Source organism: Pseudophryne corroboree, chromosome 3 (genome assembly GCF_028390025.1).
Source record: "Pseudophryne corroboree isolate aPseCor3 chromosome 3, aPseCor3.hap2, whole genome shotgun sequence".
In the NCBI taxonomy this organism is placed as follows: domain Eukaryota; kingdom Metazoa; phylum Chordata; class Amphibia; order Anura; family Myobatrachidae; genus Pseudophryne; species Pseudophryne corroboree.
Genome location: NC_086446.1, coordinates 279,892,805 through 279,915,821, shown reverse-complemented (window position 1 = coordinate 279,915,821; position 23,017 = coordinate 279,892,805). Strand labels below are relative to the sequence as shown.

At 44.8% G+C, this 23,017-nt stretch overlaps 1 protein-coding gene and 1 non-coding gene across 2 annotated transcripts in view; both read right to left on the bottom strand.

Moving 5' to 3' along the window:
* Positions 1-1,594: 1,594 nt before the first annotated feature.
* The window catches only part of PRPF6 (pre-mRNA processing factor 6), a 76,712-nt gene continuing 55,289 nt past the window's right edge, over positions 1,595-23,017 (bottom strand). The window contains exons 15-21 of the mRNA XM_063959202.1: positions 11,457-11,576; positions 11,173-11,349; positions 7,328-7,461; positions 3,573-3,664; positions 3,103-3,217; positions 2,712-2,838; positions 1,595-2,548 (exon numbers count right to left, since the gene is read on the bottom strand). Coding sequence (XP_063815272.1) covers positions 2,396-2,548; positions 2,712-2,838; positions 3,103-3,217; positions 3,573-3,664; positions 7,328-7,461; positions 11,173-11,349; positions 11,457-11,576 — 918 coding nt within the window. The 3' untranslated portion in view covers positions 1,595-2,395. The remainder of the gene's footprint in view (positions 2,549-2,711; positions 2,839-3,102; positions 3,218-3,572; positions 3,665-7,327; positions 7,462-11,172; positions 11,350-11,456; positions 11,577-23,017) is intronic.
* On the bottom strand, positions 20,505-20,620 carry LOC134899904 (U5 spliceosomal RNA). Its single transcript, XR_010173448.1, has one exon. It is a non-coding gene; the product is annotated as a U5 spliceosomal RNA (small nuclear RNA).

Sequence of the window (23,017 nt, the reverse complement as noted above, 5' to 3'; positions counted from 1 at the left end):
TAACAAACCTTTTTATAGGTTATATTAATCACAAATATTTACATTACACAAATGCAAAGAGAATGTATCATTATATATAGTTGCAGTCCCTTCAAAAGCTCAGAAGTAGATGGCTGGTCACAAAGTCCAGAACTGCAGTAGTGTTTTGATTAACAGAAACATATACCATGTAGGCAACATAAAGAGCAGGTGTCCAGCCGCCAGTGTTCACAAGTTCCATCCAATTTGTAACAATGAGATTAGATATCCCTGTCCTCAACAGTCCAGCCCACTAATATCCCCACTGACCTCTAATGTCTCTTCCATCCCCCCACTGTACATCCTTCCAAACTACCCAGCAATCCCCCTATACGTTCTACATCACCACTGACCACCACACTATTTTTAGCAATTTTTTTTTCCACATGTTTTTCTCAAATTTCAATCAGGTTTATGACCTCATCACCTCCTCTCCCGCTCTCTACATTTCCTCCTTCCTTCCCACCCATCCAGCATCATTTCTTCCACATTTGGTCACCAACAACCAATAGGTTTATCTCCCATAAAAATCCCACAGGAGGAGACTGAAAACACGTGTGTTAAAGATATGTCTGCTAGACAACAGCAGAGCTATAGAACAGCAATACTGGCAAATACAGCCTTCCTAAGCTACTAAAAGACGGAATCATTTTGAGACGTGGTTATATAAATGTAAAAAAAATAATGTTATCACTTAAAACCGATGCATATTCATTCATCTCTAAACTACAAGTCTGGAGTTGTAGCTTGAAAGGTGGAAACAAAGACCACGTCACATAGCAAAAGGGTTTCAGGCAAACACATGACCCTATGTATAGAATGCTTGTCACAGTCGGCACAGAAAGGGTTAAAACTATTCATGACACCAACAGTTACGCAAGGCTGACAATCCAGCTAAATCATTCCTTATATAGAAGCGTGGTTCTAACAGGAATGAAAAGAAAGGGGTGACATGGAGACAGAATATAAATTTATAGACATTCCAAAGCCCATGTCCTCCCCCTTCTCTATTCGGCAAACATACAGCTGTCCCCAGTCTCGCAAATAAAGCCACATTTATAGCCCACGTGCTGAATTGTTCCTCTGTGCCCGACAGATAACTGGCATGGCAATCAGACTGCTGAAACACAGCTCCACCTGGTGGTACATTTCAAGACTACACGCAAAAAAAACTAATTTTAAAATCAGTGGGATACACTTAAAATGTTCCTTTCTCTTATACAAAATTGAGATGCAATTTTGTCACAATCTTTTAGAACTCAGAAATTTGTTTGATTTCTAGGAAACAGATGGGATGTATTAGCATGAATATTCTTCATTTCACAGTGATTGCATTTCTTCACGCATCAGTGAGGTCGGAGAATTTCTGAATTGAAAAAACTACATTTCGGACCAGAAAATAGCGGTTTCCTACACATCAACCAAGCTGGGCATCTGGAGCAGAGAACACAAATCGCCCACATGCCGTTTCCTCTTAGAAACCATCACTTCCTGTTCAGCGTCATAGAAATATTAGCCTGTCACTTCCTATGGTTCTTGGCCAATTCAAAACATGAATCAGTAATATCTGAACACATTTCTGAACCAGATCACTCAGGTTTATTCAGCACAGATACTGTATATAGTAAAAAAAAAATTCTCATTGGAGTACAATCATGAATTATTTACATGTGTTCCCACCCTGAAATAAAATATTTCCAATAGTAATTTTCTCCAATTTCCAGATGAAAATCTGCAGATAACGTTCTCATTGATGTATCCATTGATCCTAGAGATACCATCACATGCATAAACATGTTACATAAAAAGTCCTGTATTGATAAACACAACAACTTTACTCATAACACACAGCAAGATACGGATGACAGGAAGCCCTAGAAAGCTCCTTAAAACGTTAAAATATTTTTGGTTGTGTGATTCAGGTTCTGGGAAATGTAACACTTTAATATTCTGATGAGCAAGAGAGTAATGTCTGCCTAGCTAACACAATGCAGCAACTTTACATGACAAGCCTAACTAACCTAAAATGTGTTTCTGATCAGACATTACCTCCCCCCTGTGGCCACCAGCTGTATAATATGGAGAACATTAAGCTCACATACAGCCGCTGCAGCTTTATTGTCCATCTCTGTACACAGCATATTTCCTTTCGCAGAATTTTCACAGAAAATCCAAAAATCACCTAGGCACTGAGACACAAGCCAAAAGGAATAACTGCCCTCTACCACCATTCTTGACAATAGTTAATCCTATGAAATGCGAGGGATGCACTCCCAAAACTAGCAAAATAAAATATATTGGGGGGAGGAGAGGGATTTATCCAGGGTGCTCCACTGCACAATGGAGAGAATTCTGTGCAGTATGTATGACAGTAGGCTCAGAACGTATTTTTGATTTTTGAAGCCACTAAACTGAGAATTTCCCCAATTTTGTTCTGCCAGTTCTTGATGTCTTTGGATACTGCACACCACAGTTCTCCATGGCGTGGCTCCACATTCTCACATCGCTTCCGAATCTCCTCCTGCTGCTCCTATAGTAAAGGAAGGCATTTAAAATCTGAGAATAGATTTAAAGTTGGTGGGGGGAGGGGGGGGGGGGGGGTTAGAGCCCTAATTGCAATTGTTCCGAACTCTAAATGAGGTGGATAATGTGAAAACTCACTGAAAGGGAAAATAGTATATGAAACATCTCACCTCTGTGCCATGCTGTAGCTCAAATTTGTAAAAAGTTGCCCAGGCATCTCCAAGATCGGAATCAATTTTCACAGTACGGTGAAACCAATCTCGTGCCTTGGAAATTTTTCGCTCGCTCCAGAAGAGTCTGAAAGGGAGGAGAGGATTGTGTTACGCAGCCAATATTCATTTAGGAGCTTCTTTAATTATGACGTGTGTTCATTTAGAGCATGGGTCTTCAACCTGTGGCCCTCCAGATGCTGTGGAACTAAACATCCCAGCATGCCCTGTCTCTATTTTAGCATGCCTTAATAGCAAAACAATGGCAGGGCATGCTGGGATGTGTAGTTCAACAGCAGCTGGAGGACCGCAGGGTGAAAAACTATGATTTAGAGTAAGGTCAGTCACTCACTTGGCCACCGCTAAAAGCACATGTGGGTCATGTTCACATTTCTTGAGGGCGTCAACACTCTTGGTCTTACGCTGAGGTCTCGCTTCTAGGAAAATCGCTTCTGCCCACAGGATACCTACAGAGAAATAGAGGGAAGACAACATCTTAGAAACTAAGAGGACATAAAGTTACTACGCCATAGTGATCATACAGAGCATATAACGGTTATTACAGAATGGAAGTATTTTGTGAACCCATGACCCGCACACAGTGTAGGCAGCAATTTCTGTCTGCACCAGCCCAGGAGAATGTACCCTTATCAATTCACTATGGACTGTGAAATCAGTTTAGCAGGCAACAAGGCTACCTCCAGTATTTGCAGCTGACAAGTGAAAAGAGAAAAATCAAAATAGACACAGTGAGGTTTCTTGCTCTCTACATTTAATACTTCTCGGCACAAAGACAATTGCATAGTATTAGCCGTCACTCACCTGAATTTGGACATTCCTGCAAAGCCTTTGCCATCAAGGTATTTGCAATGTTCTTTAATCCAGCTCTGAACTCCAGACGTACAGATTCCAACCTGTGCACAATAAAGATATTAGGATCACACCAGACATAAAACCATACAGAACAAGTTGAACATAAATATGTACGTCACTACCCTGTGCTGTTGGGGGGAGTTCCACATCCACACATTCCCGGGGGGAGAAGCATCAATGACTGGAGACAGTTAAAGTAACAATCAATCAGCTCCTGACACTTTTTAAACAGCCTGTAAAATGACAGATGGCGATTGGTAGCAATCTTTCTCCAAGCTTTGATACATCTCTCCCGCAGCTTGAGGCTGGTACCTCCAACTCCCCTCCTTACATCATGCCACTGCCACACGCAGCCCTATACTCCCTAAAAAATTCACACAAATTAATAGGTCATTGCCTCACATAAGTTCAGCTCACTCATCTCCTGAAAACATTGTCAGCAGTGGTCTGATTGGTTAAAGTACATAGAAAAGAGAATTTTGGTACTTACCAGGTAAATCCTTATCTTCTGAAGTTCCGCTCTGTCATCATGAAAAAAACAGATACGGTGGTTGCATGACAACGCACCTAACTCTGAAACACGCCTTGCCGAAGATAAGGCTAGGAGAAACACTGTTTTCCAAGTTAGAAACTTAACATCCACTTGTTGTAAGGGATCAAAAATTGAAGACTGCAAAAAATCTAAAACTAGATTCAAGTCCCATGGAGCCGTAGGTGGTATAAATGGAGGTTGAACTCTAAGGACACCTTGCAGGAAAGTGTGAACTATTGGAAAAAGAGCCAAACGCCTTTGAAAGAAAATTGACAAGACAGAGACCTGCACCTTTAGTGTAGCTAAACGTAGTCCTCCATCTAACCCCGCCTGTAAAAATAGAAAAAGACGGGATAACTTGAAAGCAGACGTCGGATACTTTCCAGATTCACACCAACAAATATAAGCTTTCCAAATCCAGTGATAATGAGCTGCTGTAACTGACTTCCTAATATGATTGGTATAACCGACTCTGGAATGCCCTCTCATCTTAAGAGAGCATTTTCAACATTGAACCCGTCAAACACAGCCGGATCGTCTGCGAGTAGACCGCGGAGATCCGAGAACTACGCTCTGAGGACAATGAGGCGCCACCAGTATGATGGTTGTGGACTGTCTTTTGATCCACTTTAGCAACCGAGGAAGCAGCGGAAATGGTGAAAAGATACACAAGGCTGTACGGCCACACTATTGTAAGAGCATCCACTGCCTTTGGATCTCATTTTGGACACATACCTGGGTGTCTGATGATTTTGGCGAGATGCCATTAAATCCACCTGTGGGTAAACCCACCGCTGGACTAACATCTGGAAAACTTCTGGCTGTAAGGCCCACTCTCCTGGATGAAAATCCTTACGAATGAGATAATGTAACCCCATTAAACTGGGGCATGCATAATTGAGACAAAACTTAGTTTTTCTCCTCTTCTTAATAAAAGGCGAAAGATGTTAGTTCTGAAGAGAAACCAGAGCACTGCTTCCCAGTTGTCCACTCCAGGAATGATCACTGCCGATAATATCACATGGTGATGCTCGGCCCAATTCAGGATTTGGGCAACTTCTCGCATGCCCATGCGACTACGAGCCCCTACTTGTTTGTTGATGTATGTCGTCGCGTTGTGTGACTGAACCAGAACAGTCTGAGACTGGAGTTGTCTGTCGCAGCGAGTTGTAAATTGCCGTGAGTTCCAGGACACTTATTGACCGTAATCTTTCTCGGGTTTGACGACAGACCCTGAAGCTGATAATGTAAGGACTACCGATCCTCAACCTCTGAGACTTGCGTCCGTCGTTAGAATAATCCAATTTCAGATTCAGAACCTTTTTCCCTTGGTGAGAATTTGTATGTGGAGCCACCAGAGTAGCAATACTCGGGCCCTTGCATACAACCACACCATCTGATGAAGTTGTAGAAGAGAGCCTGACCACTATGTGAGAAGATCTAGCTGAAAAGGACGCAAGTGAAATCTTCCTAACCAGAGTGCTTGGAAAGACGTCTACATTCTTTCAAACAGTCAAATGCACAAGCGTCCGTGGCCTGAGCACTTACTATGCCAGATGATGAATACTTAGTGCTTTCTCCTCTGGCAGGTAAATTTGTTAATCTATAGTATACAGAAGCATTTCTTGAAATTGAATCTGTTGAGACGGAACTAGGGTTGATTTACTGAAGTCGACAATCCACCTGTGCTTAACTAGCACCCTGTATGTAGAAAAGCATTTTGAAGGAGTATTTGTTGAGCCGAAGCCTTGAAGAGAAGGCCGTCTAAATACTGAAATTTACCACTGCTAGAGACCTGATCTGAGCAATCATCACAGACATCACCTTTGTGAATACCCGAGGCAGTGATGAGAGGCCAAACGGTAGTGTCTGAAACTGATAATGGGTTTGTTGTACTGCAAACCCTAAGTCCGCCTGATGCGGTGGCCAAATTGGAATGTGTAAGTACGCATCCCTGAGATCCAGCGAAATTATAAATTCTTGTGGTTCTAACCCTGCAATCACTGACCGCAGGGATTCCATCTCAAATCTGTAGTAAGCGACGTACTGATTGAGCCCCTTTAGGTTCAATATCGGTGTAACCGAGCCGTCTGTCTTTGGTACTTATAAAAAGATTTGAAGAAAAAAAAACAAAAAAAAAAGAACCTTGACCTTGTTGGTGTACTGGTACCTACTGAATCTACAGAAGACTGAAAAAACTGTCTGTAGAATTGCCTTCTTGTCTGCTGACACAGGCAGACTAGTCTTGAAAAACCGCTTCAGTGGTAGACACCGAACTCTATTTTGTAACCTTTGAACACTAAAATGCGGATCCACCCATCTGTGGATGTCCGCACCAAGTGACAAGAATGAAGGCGTGTTCCCACAAAGCAATATCCTAGATGGACTTGCAGCCCGTCATGCCACTGATTTGTCAGATGACTTTATTTTATGACAATGGTTAGAGGGTAGTTGAAAACCACGTCATCTACCACATCTACTCTGTACATCTGTGTCTGGAGCATGGCTGCGAAAGGACTGAGGTCTAAAAATATCTGAACGCTGGTCCAGGGTACTTCCTTTTAGAAACTGGTGTGGCAACGGTAGGAACACAGATTGTCGCCCAGTGGCCTGAGAAATCGATGTGTCCAATTAAGGACCAGATAACATAACGCCAGTGTAAAGGCCTGTATTCACGGGCAGATGTGGGGAGAGATGTGTGCTGAGCGAACCGCTCAGCACACACCTCTCCCCCCGCTCAGCACAGCGCGATGTGTGCGCGGAATGGGGGGGGGGGGGCGGTGGCATGCAGGCCAATCTAGCACCAGCAATAGCGCTGCGCATCGCTATCGCTGTGTGGGGTACACACGGACAGATCATGCTTAAAATACCTATACAGTGGCATCATTACTTTTTTTTTCTGCTGCTGATTCCATTCCCTATGCAACCAAGCATCTGACTAGCCTTCCTCATTGCTTTGTTGCAATGCTTTCCTGTCTTTGAATTGTACAACTCCCACCCAAAATAGCTACACACAGACAAGTATGACAACAGTAGTACTCTGACCCTTGTAACATAACTTATTTTCACTGTGCCTGCATGACAACACACTAACCATTCACAACGTGTTATGAAACGCATTAATGAAAGCCTTATGAAGTATATGGAAAAAGTAGAAGGAAGGATCTCTCACCAAAGCTCGGGGGTCTTTGGGTTTTTCAGACGAGATTTCTCCAAGATAGCTCGTGCCCTGGTCAGCTGCCCCACTTTCTCCTCTAATCTGGAGAGAAGCAGCCACAAGGGAGTGGAATGTGGGCACTTCTTCAGCTGTAACAGGGAAACAAGTTTTACAAAAGGAAACTATTTTTTTCTGTCAATAAAGCAAACAGAAATACAACATAAAACAAACACATTCAACATAACGGACACTTAAGCTGGATACACACTAGACAATTTTTTGAACGATGTGGGCGATAACGACACATCATTACGATAATCATCCAGTGTGTTCGCACAATATCGTTAACGATGCACGCCTCCGTGGGTCGTTAGCAATATTACGTATTGTCCGAACATGTGGTTCAATCTGACGATATCGCCAGAAACTGAATGTTTGGGGTTGTGGCAGGATGACGTCACTGAATGATATCATTTGTGATAATGTTCAGTGTGTATGCACTATGTCTTTTGCCCAGGAGTTCAAGGGCAAACACTGACGATATCGCTCATGGCGCATATTGTCTAGTGCAGAGATTCCGAACGTGGTCCTCAAGGCACTCCAACGGTCCTGATTTTAAATGTATCCATGCTTGGCCACAAGTGACTTAATTAGCACCTTAGTCAATTTGATTTAACCATCTGTGCTGAGCCATGGATATACCTAAAACCCGGACTGTTGGGGTGTCTTGAGGACCGCGTTTGGGAGCCTCTGGTCTAGTGTGTACCTGGCTTTACACACAGACAAACTACAAAAACAATTTACAAGGAGAACAGAGTTGTAGCATTTGAGTCTAACTAAAGATCCTAGACTTGGAGAATTTATGTGGACAACCTTGATAAAATAGACGATTGGGATTTGTATACAAACCTTAAATACTTGACTCTCTAAAAGAACACTGGACCATAGCGTATACATCCTCCTTTAGGACCATTGCACTGTAAAATATTCAACTGTAGTGAGTCAACACCCTATTGACACTGACTAAATGAGGAGATCCCTCTTACGCCATAGCCTGGTTACTAAATGATGCCTGAATTACAATGTCCTGATTTAAGTGATATTTCACGACCCCATCACTGTGAAAAATCAGATTTGTTAGACAGTACAACTGTCAACTGTAAAAACAGTTTTCCACGCGAGAACCATCACATTCACTGTAGTATCAGGTATCAGGTGACTGAAAAGGAGTTTATTGTAATGCCTTATCAAGTCCCGGGGGAATAGTGAAGGACTGAATTGTGGTAAAATAGAGGTCTTGTCCTTTATAAATAAATACATAAATTTAAAAAAAAAAGTGTGCACCTCAGGTAGCCATCTTCTGGAAGAAAAAGTTACAGAAATCTGAATATTTAAGGAACTCTGCTTTATTCCAGTATTTAAACCAGGGGTGGGGAACCTCAGGCTCGCGGGACGTATAAGGCCCTCAAATCCACTTGATCCGACTCAGCCAGGCTCACCTAATCAAGGGAGATGCTGGGCATCCGCTGAGATTTTGTTACCAGCAGGCTCTCGGCTCCTTACCCTCAGCAGCAGCCGGAGGCAGGAGCTCACTCCTGAGCTCCGGCTTCCGGCAGTATACGTGTGCAGCTTTGCTGCGCTATGGGAGAGACGTCATGACTGCTCTCCCATAGTTCCGAGGAGCGGGCGGCCAGGCGGAGGGCAGCAGTCCGGAAGCAGGAGCAGGGCTGGTATTTTATTTTTCTTTTAATGTGTGTAATCGGCGTTACTAGGGGGCATATCTAATGGAGCATAACAACTAACTGGGGGCATATCTAATGGGCATAACTACTGACTGGGGGCACAACTACTGACTGGGGGCAAGCTAATTTTTAAGTTGATAATTTTTGTATGGCCCCCAAAGGATTTTATAAATATCCAAATGGCCCATGGTAGAAAAAAGTTCCCCACCCCTGATTTAAACCATCCAGCAAATAGGCTGACTAGAAAGTAGCATGATAAATTTGCTGAGAATATATTCTAGCTCTGAACGTGGTCTCTGTAATTCGATCAGAGAACTGCTTTTTTTTTCAGGATCACAGCATCAAACCATCTTCCCATATAGTGGTCATGGCCATTCTTCTTAGGTCCAGTGGTGTGGAGATGAGTCCTTAACCGAATGATCTCTTGATCAAAGCAGAGACTATGACTCCACCCCTGGTGAATTACTATTTGGCATCAGAGCAGTGGTGGTCTTAGACAACTGGTCTATAGGAGACTAAACCTTAGATGGCCCTTCCCATTTACCTACTGTATATCTCCTTTGTAAAGGATAAAAGGTCTCATAATCTGAGCATATGATAGAACTTCCCTTCAGCATTAGACTGCCTCCTCTGCTATCTCACCCTCTTCATAAGAGCAGCACACAGAATCAGACAAAACTGTGACATGTTAGAGACCTAGGAGTTGGGTAGAGTGCTCACTAAAAAGACAATGAAACATTAACAAGGCCTGCACAGACTGGCAGGGCACCCAAACTAGTCTGTCTAGGCAATCACTGATTGATCAGCCTACTGCTGCTCATGTTCACCAGTTGAAGGATCAGCCACTAGCAGTCCGATTCACCTACGACGACAGAATATGCAGAGAACTCAGGAACAGACTGAGCCAGAGATTTTGTCCATGCAGATTCGGCCATATAAGTGGCTAAGAGCACAAGCATGAGCAACAGCCAGCTTGCAACACCACAAGCTGATATAATGCACATAGGCCTGACTATCCAAACGGCAATTTATCGAGACATTTTAAACATACATCAGAGGCTACAGTTCAAGATGACGCACTGCCAGTCTTAGACCTGAAATACTAGATCTTTAAGACATGTAGTAGTGTAAAAGAATCACTTCCCTGCTATGCAATTCCACCCAACTCTAGTTTCCTGCTGCTGGGGACCCTCTGATGAGGAAGGGAGCAGGAGATGATGGCAGTGTGTCTGTTAGGACTACATTAGTGCACACATAGTGAAGCATGTCAGGGAGATGTTGTACTTTGAGGTTTGCACTTTACACACAAGACAGCATGCAACTAACCTCTGCCCTGCTAAGGCCCATTCTGCTGATAGTTTGCCACCATCTAACAAACAGGTCCAGAACCTGCGCTAAACTCCACACTGGTAATCAGTCTGAGAGGAGACAAAAAAGCTGCATACCTGGCTGCCCCATTGGTGGTGCTGCTGCTGCTGCGCCCAACCAAAGGGGCAATGGCAGAAAAGGCTCCATTGAGGCGGAGTTATAGGACACCCCAAATGAAGAAATCCACATGGGAACAAGAGGCGGCACAAAGAACGTTGATATTACCTCATCCTGCACGACCGTAAATAGCACCTTTTCTTGTGGGCTTCCCTTAAACTCTGCAGGGTGGGGATTTTAAGAAAGGACAACAAACAGTGACTACTTTATAGTGCCATGGTTCTGAAAGAGGCTCTACACCCCCAGTGTCCCAAGTGGCTGAAACAAAAGTGCTGAAGTCCTTGTTGCAATCATGGTAAACAGTAAGTAAAGTACATTTACAATTCGGACCTTATGCTTTGTATGTGCAGGTGGTGATAAGTACAACGTTGGTGAAAAAGTAAATTATGGTGTCCCCAACAAATTAAATTAAAAAAAGAGCACAGGAAACAATTGGGATGTCTTAGTGCTGCCTCAATGCCATACAATACAATTTGCAAATACATGGAACTTAGTGTCTCCCTGGTTCCTAATGAATATCAGTACAAAACTGCTGCATCTCCTATGTGGACTATTTTGTGTACAGTCCACACAAAACAGACCGAAAAGTAATAAGACCACAAACAAGTAAACATAATATGTATCAGCCCTTACTCCTTGGTTATATGCTTCTCTGGCCAATTCTACGAGCTCACACTGTTCTTCTATCTGTCCCTTCATCATCCAGAGTTTGGGAAAATCCTCATAGTGGCGCAGGGCCTCTTCGCATAATTCCTGAGCAGCCTCAATGTTCCCCAAAACCCACTCCAGCTTCACAGATTTCATGAACACCTGCAGGGACACACAAGACATGCTGCTCAAATCTACAGGGAAAGAGCATGAACGTGGAACAGCCAGGGGTAATTACAGCTAAGGAGGGGAATTTGGGAGACACATACCCTAGCAGTAGGAGCACTGCTCCTCGCCTTGGCCAATAGTCTTCGAGCTCTCTCATACTCATTGTTTTCAGACTCCAATTTCACGGCCGCCAACCAGATCTCTTCACTGTTGGGGTTAGCCTGAAACAAAACTCACAGAATAAACTATACAAATTCACATATCCTGCCAAGCACCACTTTGCTTTAAAAATTAACTTGAAGTAGGAAGCATATTGATTTAGTAAACAATTCTGAAAGGTAACTTTTTCTAGAGTAATTACATTTTAAAAATCATGTGGCACCTAACAAAAATAGGATTTTAATTACATACCGGTAAATCCTTTTCCTGTAGTCCATAAGGGATATTGAGGAATCTAGTATGATGGGGTATACACGGGGTCCAAAGGAGCCAGTGCACTTTAAATTTCTTCAACTGGGTGTGCTGGCTCCACCCCTCTATGCCCCCTCCCACAGGCAGTTATAGGTAAAACAGTGCCCGAAGGCGTAAGGACATATATGAGAGAAGGAACATGACAACGAAGAGTGGTGAAATTTAAAACCAGCACACCACGAAAACATAACAACTAGCAACAGCTGGAAACAAAAACAGCAACAGCTGAACAGGCAACACAGAACAGAGAACCTGCAGAAAAGTCAACACACTGAGGCGGGCGCCCAATATCCCTTATGGACTACGAGAAAAGGATTTACCGGTAGGTAATTAAAATCCTATTTTCTCTCGCTTCCATAAGGGATATTGGGGAGACTTAGTACGATGGGGACGTCCCAAAGCTTCCATAACGGTCGGGAACGTGCAGAGACTTCTGCAGCAGCACCTAGCCAAACTGGGTATCCTCTTTGGCCAGGGTATCAAACTTGTAGAACTTCATAAAAGTGTTCTTCCCTGACCAGGTAGGCAAGCTCGGCACAGTTGCAAGGCCGAGACTCCATGGGCAGCCGCCCAGGAAGAGCCCACCGATCTTGTAGAGTGGGCCTTCAGATACTTAGGAACAGGTAAGGCTGCCGACACATAGGCCTGTTGGATAGTAAGCCTAAGCCAACAAGCAATGGACTGCTTCGAAGCAGGACAACCCGTTTTCTGTGCATCATAGAGCATGAACAAGGAATCAGTCTTTCTGATCCGAGCCGTTCACTTGATATAGATCTTCAAGGCTCCCACAGCATCCAATGTCTCCGGAGGAGCAGAAGTGTCAGAACTGTATGGAACTACAATAGGCTGATTCAGGTGAAACGCAGAAACAACCTTCGGCAGGAACTGCTGCCTAGTCCTGAGCTCCACTCTGTCCTAGTAAAAGACCTAGTATGGACTTTTACACGATAAAGGCCCCCAATTCTGGGACACGTCTAGCAGAAGCCAGGGCCAGTAACATCACAGTCTTCCACATGAGGTACTTGTCTTCCACCATCATCAGAGGTTCAAACCAGTAGGACTGTAGAAATTCCAACAGCACATTCAAATCCCAGGGTACCGTAGGCGGCACAAAAGGAGGTTGTATGTGGAGTACCCCTTGCAAGAATGTCTGATCTTATGGCAACACTGCCAATTTCTTCTGGAAGAAAATTGAGAGAGCTGAAATCTGGCCTTAATGGAACCCAGACGTAAGCCCTTATCCACACCAGCCTGCAGGAAACATAAGAAATGTTTCACGCACTAAGAGACATATCTTCTCCAGATATGATGATAGTGTTTTGACGTCACAGGTTTCCTGGCCTGAACCATGGTAGCAATAACCTTTTTGGAAAGGCTCTTGTGAGCTAGGAAGTTCCACTCAACCTTTATGCCGCCAAACGAAGTCACCGTAAGTCCGGGTAGACAAACTGCCCCTATTGAAGAAGATCGCTTCTTAGTGGTAGAGGCCAAGGGTCTTCGACGGACATGTCCAGAAGATCCGCGTACCACGCCCTCCGTGGCCAATCCGGGGCAATCAGAATTGTCTGGACTCCTTGATTTCTGATTCGCTTGAGCACTCTTGGGAGCAACGGAATCGGAGGAAACAGGTAGACCAGCTGGTAAGGCCAAGGCGACGTCAGTGCATCCACTGCCCCCGTCTGAGGGTCCCTGGTTCGTGAGCAATACCAGTGAAGCTACTTGTTGAATTGAGAAGCCATCATGTCTCTGTGGATAGCCCCACCGGGAGATGATCTGCTGAAACACCTGATGGTGGAGTCCCCACTCCGTAAGGTGGAGATCGTGACGACTGAGGAAGTCTGCTTCCCAGTTGTCCACACCCGGAATGAAGATTGCCGACATTGCTCTTGCATTTATATCCGCCCAGAGGAGTATCTTTGACACCTCTCGCGTGCAGGCTCTGCTTTTTGTCCATCCTTGCCGATTGATGTACACCACCGCTGTGGCGTTGTCCGACTGAACTTGGATAGCGTGATCCGTGAGCAGAGGAGAGGCCTGAAGCAGAGCATTGTATATCGCCCGAAGTTCCAGAATGTTGATGGAAGGAGGACTTCGTGGGCTGACCACCTGCCCCGGAACTGCGCCCCTTGGGTGACAGCTCCCCATCCTCACAGACTCGCATCCGTCGTGAGGACTGCAGCCACCACAGGAGGGAAATCCTGGCCTGAGGTGACAGCCGAATCATCCGGTGCATCTGGAGATCCAATTGAAAAGGTCTGGCATGGAACCTCCCATAGTGGATCGCCTCGTATGAGGCGACCATCTTCCCCAACAATCTTATGCAAAGATGGATGGATGGATATTCGAGCAGGTCGGAGCACCATGCGGACAATCTCCTGAAGTGATCTCGCTTTGTCCTCTGGGAGGAATACCTTCTGGGCCACAGTATCCAGTAGCATCCCCAGGAACAGGAGCCGCTGAGTTGGCTCCAAGTGGGACTTCTGTAAATTGAAAATCCACCCATGGGTGACAGAAGTTGGATAGTGCGGTCGATATGAAGCAATAAAAGCTCCCTGGATCTTGCTTTTATCAGGAGATCGTCCAGGTAAGGGACAACATTGACAACCTGGACCCGAATCATCATCTCCGCCATTACCTTTGTGAATACCCTCGGAGCTGTGGACAGGCCGAAGGGTAGTGCCTGGAACTGGTAGTGATCCTCCAGTAAGGAAAACATCAGATAAGCCTGATGAGGTTGGAATATGAAGGTAGGCGTCCTTGATATCCAAGGAGACCATAAATTCCTTTACTTCCCTGCCCGCAATCACTGCTCTAAAGGATTCCATTTTGAACTTGAAAACCCTTAGACAAGGGATCAAGGACATTAGATTCAAAATGGGCCTTACCGAACCGTCCGGTTTCGGTACCACAAACAGGTTGGAGTAATAACCCTTGTGTTATTGGTACTGGAACAATGACGTGGGACTGGACCAACTTTTGGATGGCCTGTTGCAGCGCAACTTGCGTGTCCTCCAAAGCTGGTAAGCTTGATTTGAAAAACACTGTCGAACTCCAGCTTGTAGCCCTGAGAAATGAGGTCCCTGACCCAGGTATCCTGGCAGGAAACCTCCCAGACGTGGCTGAAGTGACGCAGTCGAGCTCCCACTTCGAGATCCCCTCGGGATGTGTGGGCACAGTCATGCTGAGGACTTAGTGGAAGCAGAACTGGTGGTCTGTTCCTGAGAACCGGTGTTTGCAGGTCTTTTTGTCTTACCTCTGGTGCCTCTAGCCCTAGATCGAAATCTGTTCGACCGAAAGGACTGAACAGACGGCCCCAGGTAGGAACGCCTAGCCGGCGGGGCCCTAGAGGGAAAAGTTTCGATTTCCCAGCAGTGACTTTGGAAATCCACGTATCCAACTCAACCCCAAATAGTGTTCACTCTAGGCTGTTTTAGCAGGGCGCCGCGCCCTGCCCGTTTTTTAGCAGGCAAAACCCGCCCTGCCCCTTTTGCGGCGCCCTGCTAGAACAGCCGCCCGCTTCCTGCCCTCCCGGCGTGTATAGATGTCGTGCGCATGCGCGCGGCATCCATTCACGCATTGGGAGAGGGCTGGGGGAAGCCCAGCACCGACGGAGGTGCTGGGCACGCCCCCAACAGTGACGTCGCCGGCCACAGACGCTCTCTATAGTAGTGTCTGTGGGCCGCACCGCCCCCCTAAAATGACGTAGGCGTGGCCACGCCCCCTAATTTGCGTGGCCGCGCCCCCGTTTCGGGCGCGAAACCGCACGCACAACATGTGCCCCTGGAGTCCGGCGCCCTGCCCCTTTTCACTCCTAAAGTGAACACTACCCAAAGAGCCATTCGCCAGAAAAGGGGAGGGATTCTACACTGCGCTTGTATTCTGCGTCAGCTATCCACTGACACAACCACAAGGCCCTGCGCGCAGACGCTGCCATGGCAGAAGTCCTAGCATTAATATTGCTCATCTCCTTAAGCAAATCACACAGGACGCGTGCAGTGTCCTGAATGTTCTTCAGAAGAGTTACCGTAGTGACAAGCGGCATATCCCCGGAGAGGCCCTCCTGAATTTGAGTAGACCACGTGTGAATGGCATGGGTCATCCAACAACCCGCTATGACTGTCCTTTGCGCTACACATGCTGCTGTGTAGATAGACTTTAGTGTAGTCTCTATTTTTCTGTCCCCAAGGTCCTTTATGGTAAAGGAGCCCGGGGCAGGAAGCATCGCCTTTTTGGACAGTCGAGAGACTGTTACGTCAACTCCCGGGGGTTCTTAACAGAATTTCCTACCTTCAGGAGCAAATGGGAAAGTGTGCAAAAATCTTCTTGACATTTGGTATTTTTTGTCTGGATTTTTCCTGGCTAATTTAAATAGGTCATCTAACTCTGCAGAATCAGGAAAAGTGACATTAGGCTTGTTCTGTGTAAACAAAAACGACTGCTGTGATGCAGAGTCCTCTAGAGGGAGCTTTAACACGTCCCGTATAGCCAGAATGAGGGGTTCAACACCCGAAGCAGAAGCCTCACTAATGGGATCCAAGTCATCCCCATCCTCTTGTATTTCCTCATCTGAATCAGAGAGTAGGGCAGGTAAACCACACTTTTGTGGTCCTGAGCTAGAGAGGGGGGCTGTGTAACATCTGCTCTAGCAGCTAAGTCTGCAACAGCCTGTTTTCTGAACATTAGCAGTGAGTTGTGATGACATATCAGACATCCTAGTCTTAAGAGCCCCTAACCAGGAGGGCTCTGATCCCTCTCCCCCAGCCCCTTCACTGATTTGTGAAGACTGTCTGCATTGTTCACATGAAACAGAATCACATGATAAGGGAATCTGGTGTGACAGACACTGCATAGTTTGTGTTTACCCATGTTTACCGTAATCACAATGACATACACACACATACAGTAATACTGATCAAGCCGACCCTTACTGTATGTGAGAGGAGACACACAGAGAGAGACACCAGCACACCCCTGCTGTACAGACCCAGTGAGGCTGTCAGTTAACTATAACAGTGAAACACTAATGATTTCTGTCCTGTATAGTACACAGATTGTATACAATAGCAGCTCTCCCCCTTTGCTACACCCTGTACCAGTTTTCCAGTGTCTCTTGTGAGTCAGGAAGAGCTGTGTGCGCTTGCTGCTGCTGCTGCATTAAGCAGAGAAAGGCGCCAAAATGCCTCTGGTTCCGCTCTGAGGTAGCTCCGCCCCCTCCAATGGCGCCGGAGCTACAGTGATTTTTATACTGGCAATGGTGGTCATTCCGAGTTGTTCGCTCGCTAGCAGATTTTAGCAGCCGTGCAAACGCTAAGCCGCCTCCCACTGGGAGTGTATTTTAGCTTAGCAGAAGTGCGAACGACAGGATCGCAGAGCGGCTACAAATTAATTTTGTGCAGTTTCAGAGTAGCTTCAGACCTACTCAGTGCTTGCGATCACTTCAGACAATTCAGTTCCTGTTTTGACGTCACGAACACGCCCTGCGTTCGGCCAGCCACGACTGCGTTTTTCCTGGCACGCCTGCGTTTTTTTCGAACACTCCCTGAAAACGGTCAGTTGACACCCAGAAACACCCTCTTCCTGTCAATCACTCTGCGGCCAGCAGTGCGACTGAAAAGCTTTGCTCGACCTTGTGTGAAACAACATCGTTCGTTGTAATAGTACGACGCGCATGCGCAGAAGTGCCGATTTTTTGCCTGATCGCTGCGCAGTGAACGAAAGCTGCTAGCGATCAACTCGGAATGACCTCCAATTTCTCCTATTATGCTTAAAAACATCACACAAGTGCTAGTTTAAGCTATTCCACGCCAATACACACGGTGGGCACTAGACCAGGAGGGTCCCATATGTCGCCCCCGCGTTCAGCTGCACTGTGAACCGGGGGACTCACCACAGACGTCACCTTCAGGCATATGTTTGGGGTGTGCAGCGTGCTGCGATTGCGACAGCTAAGGCGCAGTGCACCACTGAACAAACAACCTCTCAGGATTGTGGTCCTGCAGCGGGGAAGCGGCTCGGACACCTCGCAAGGCCGGTGACCAACCCCTTCCTAACTCCCACAGTGCAGGTATGCTGTTGCCCAAACAGCATACCAAAAATAATAAAACGTTTACAAGAAATTTAAGAAAACTCTCTGGAGCTACAGAGATGTGCATCCTCTCCTGAGGGCACTTTTTCTAAACTGCCTGTGGGAGAGGGCATAGAGGAGAGCAGCCAGCACACCCAGTGAAGAAATTTAAAGTGCACCAGCTCCTTTGGACCCCGTCTATACCCCATCGTACTAAGTCTCCCCAATATCCCTTAGTGTGTGTGTGTGTGTGTGTGTGTGTGTGTGTGTGTGTGTGTGTGTGTGTGTGTGTAAACGCATTTACCGCCAACACAATGGGGGTAATTCCAAGTTGATCGCAGCAGGAATTTTTTTAGCAGTTGGGCAAAACCATGTGCACTGCAGGGGAGGCAGTTAAAACATGTGCAGAGAGAGTTAGATTTGGGTGTGGTGAGTTCAATCTGCAATCTAAATTGCAGTGTAAAAAATAGGATTTTGGTACTTACCAGGTAAATCCTTTTCTTTGAATCCATAGGGGGCACTGGAGTACTCTTGGGATATGGACGGGCGTAGCCGAACAAAGGCACTGAATATTCAAATTTAGGACTCTCCCCCCCCTCCATATCCCCAAGTACCTCAGTGTACTTTGCCAGTGTTTTTTACTGAGCGAACAGGATATAGAGAGGTTGACAATGGAGAATCCCTATAACATAACGGACAACCACAAAGTTGATCCGTAACCTTATTGTCAACTAAACAGTTGACACCTTAACCGATAGAACTTTATAATTTGAGCCAATTGGTGAAAATGTGTTACCCTAAGCTCCTTCGAGCTTAATACCATCCAAGTTAAATTTGTTCACTAAGCTCCCTTGAGCTTACAACAACCCAGGTAAAACTGCTCTGGGTGGGCGTCCAGTGCCCCCTATGGATTCAAAGAAAAGGATTTACCTGGTAAGTACCAAAATCCTATTTTCTTTATCATCCACTAGGGGTCACTGGAGTACTCTTGGGACGTACCAAAGCTTCCCTCGTGGGCGGGAGAGCTGTTTGATACTTGTAACAGTAGGCAGCCAAAGCTAAATGCTGATGGCGCCACCATTCATAACGTGTAAACGTGCACAAACGTGGTGCACTAAAGGCTATGTAGCCGCGTCGTAGACGCTCCACGACCCGCTGGGTGTGACATTCCCACAGAACCTGTGGGATGCTATTACTGACGTAGGCGATTGTAACTTAGCCTTAAAGTAAGCCTGACTTGTAGTCATTATTATCCAACCGGATAAAATCTGCTGAGAAACTGGCTAACCCCAGTTTGCAGTATCATATAGAACAAACAACGTATTCATATCACGTACTACATATATAAACGCGTAACGCGTGTACCACATTCAGAATTTTAGAATGTGCTGTCCCCACAGGAACCACTATTGGTATATTGATGTGAAGAATACGAAAGCGGATTTCGTCGGAAGATCTGCTTTGTAATGAGAAAACTCAAATACGGTGGCTTGGAATACAAGGCACCCAAATATGAAAACAAAATCCTTGCCGAAGCACCCTTGGCGAAGCCAAGGCTAGAAGAAAAATGTTTTCCAAAGTGAGAACTTAATACCCATTTGTTGTAAGGGTTCAAAAATATGAAACTTAATTCCCATTTGTTGAAAGGATTCCAAAATATGAAAACTAAGAAATCTGAACCCAACCTTAAATCGCCTGGCGCTGTAGGTGGGATAAATAGAGTCTGAACTTTGGTGACACCTTGTAGAAAGATGTTTACAGACGTAAATAGAGGCAAACGCTTTGAAAATAAGTTTACCACACAGATACCTGCACTCTTAGTGCAGATGAACGCAGTTTTCCATCCCATCCCGTTTAACAGAATACGGGTACTTGAAGTATGATGTTGGAAACTTCCGAGGTTTATAACCTATGTAAGCACACGAAATTTTTTTAATTATGAGCTGCCTTAAGCGGCTTACTATTTCGTAACATGGTTGGTATAACCGATACTGTAATTCTCTATTTTTTAAGAGAGCGGTCTGAACTCTCACCCCGTCAACCGCAGCTGCGGTACATAGATAATAGGTACATAGGTAACTATGGGTAAAAGAACGTTCCGTGATGTAACAGGTTGGCCGTATTATGAGCGGGCCAAGATCGTGTGCAAGTATTACTTGAAAATTCGAGAAGCAAACTTCTCCGAAACCCATGAGATACCACCAGTATGACTGTGACGAACTGTCTTCTGATCCGTTTTGGCAACGAAGAGAGAAGCGGAAAATGGTGGAGCCAGATACACGATGCTGAATGACCCCATGAATGTGATGTACACATACTGAGCTTTTGTAATTGTGGCGAGATGCCATTATGTATACTTGGGGTAACCGCCTTCTGTGGACTCACATATGAAACACCTCTGGATTTAATGTCCAGTTTTCAAGATCCAAACCCTGACGGGTGAGATCTTTTGTCTAACAAATGTCCACTCACGGATTGATGTCTTGACATTTTCACATAATGGCGTTCTGAGCCATTGAAGATTTGAGTTACCTGCCGCATTGCCATGCGGCTTCTTGGTTTTCACTGGTTGTTGTGTATGCAACTGCCGTTGCTTTGTTTGACTGCTTAAGGGCAGCGTGAGCCAGGCATGAAAAAACAAAATTACATGAAACTCACGGTTGTTCCTGTCCACAGAAATCTTTAGTAAAAAGCGAAAGATTTATTCGTTCTGAAGAGAACCCAGAGTCTATCCCTGGTCAGACTGAAAACGAATCATTTATTGCATTGTAAAATGCACAGAGTTCTAGGACATTTATCTATTGCATTGTAAAATGCACAGAGTTCTAGGACATTTATTGACAGCAATCTGTCGTGTTTTAGAACCTTTGCGCTGAAAACACATCTTTATTCTTAATAAGTGAATACACCAATGTACCGCTGTGCGTGTACCTTTGTTCTTGCTGGTGTAGTAGGTAAAAGTCTTTGATTTACCTTATTTATAATCTTACCTAGGAATTGACATCGTTTAGACCGACTTAGATGTGATTGTTTTCGAACTTAATCTGCTACCGCAGTATACCTTAGTAGCGCAAGATAGAGGAACTTTGTTGATACATAGTTCTTATGTGAGATGAGCGATTATTCCAACATCACTTTGGTAAATACCGGAAGCGATAAGCAACGGTATAAATGAAATGGTTAATGGTTGTGGCGATTTGCAAACGCTAGAACCTGTGATGAAGAAACCGGACTGGGTAAATACGCATTGTGAAGATCAAATGCAATTATACAATTTTGTGGCTGCAATAAGCAAAAACTAACTGCAGAAAATCCATTTTCTAACTGTAGTAAATGACTTGCTGATTGATATTGCAACGGAGCTGTTTGATTTTGCTCAAACAGACGGGAATAAGTAATTTTGACTCTGTTGGCGTACTATTGCCTGGTTTATAAACCAGCAAAGACTAAATGACAACCTGCCAAACCGTTCGCCAGAAGCAGTTTTGTACTCTAAGCTGTAAATAGCTGAGACATATATGAGTTGAAGTCATGAAACCTCGCAAATGTAACCTGAAAAGACGCACTTCCACAATTGTAAAAGAGGTCATCAAACCACTGGCTTGCTGACTGTAACGTCCTGTCGTTACAAGGCGTGAGTGATTTTTATAAAGGAATAAAACGCCGTTACAAGTATATTGTATGCGCTAATGGCAGAATATCGTAAAGGGATAAAATGTCGTTACACATATATCCAATTTAGGAGCAAACAAGCTCTGGCCTTGTCGCGCTTAACTAGCGACATTGAAAATAACCGGCGTTAGCAAAAGCTTTACAGATATACTCTGCAGCTTCTTTTAACCGTGATCGGCATGGTTTCATACATAGATTCTAGTGACCCAAATGTATCTGTGGTTTTTATAATGTTTGACAGAAACGCATATACCAATGGCGGATCGCGTCCTTTTGGAAACGATTATGTATGGTTGTCCAAAACCCCGCACTATCTGAATGCTGGACTAATGTACCCTTCTCACTTGTAGTTATCGGTGTGAGATTTGACATAGAATCGTGCATTAAATTATAAGACTAGTGAAATAAACACTCTGGTACCCAAAGGAAAATTGTCACTTTGGAAAGATTGTCTTTTGTTAGCGCTGGCGGAGTTATTCTGAGACTCCGATTACCGCTGTTTTAATTTGAATTGCCAATGTTAACATTTTTAGTCTGCACTAGAGCCTTATTCGCTATGTAGACAGACATCATAATAGGCAACAGACAGACACTTGCACGACTTAATAACATTATTATATGGCATATATATCTATATATATATATGTTATTGCTGAACAGCATATTTATTAGGAAACTAAAGTCTTTATGTGAAAAGCAGTTCACATGGGCATGAAACCCGAACCAAATTCCTACTAACACCCCTGCGCCTTCTGGTGGCTTAAAGATGTAGGGCAGGAATGTTCTAGAATTATCTTGAACTAAAAAATTCCCACTAACACCCCTGCGCCTCCTTGTGGAGTAGAGGTGTATGGTCTGGAATTATAACTGGAAAACCAGCAATGATTAAAATGGCCGTCATGCCATGCTTTCCCAGAAAATCACAGTACAGGTTACCTGCTGCAGTTTTAATATAGGCTTAATAGCCTATTATACAGTTACTTTGCCCAGGTGTAGGATACAGTAAAATATATGCATTTATTCAAATAATATGAGCACTGCCTGCAGTGTATTTATCTTGCAACTGTAACCAAAAATAACAGAAAACATGGTTAAACGTGCAATAGGTTATGCCACTGATAACCTATTGCCAGCCAAAGCCTCATATATATATTATATATATATACAAAGTGTTTACACATATAATCACAGTTCATACTGATATTATAGACAGTTTCGCCAGCAAAAGCTTCATTATATGTATATATATATATAAAACGTGCTGAAACATCACAGTACACAGTGTACATTGTTTAACGTGCTGCGCTGCTTGTGTATTTTGAACCCCTGCAGCCTTTGCTGCTGCTATGGGTATTATTCCCCCCCCCCCCCCCCTGCATCCCTTACCTGCAGCGTACGGAGATCGGGAGCAGGGAGAGCAGGAGAGCCTGAATCTAGCGCCGGGGAGCCGTCCGG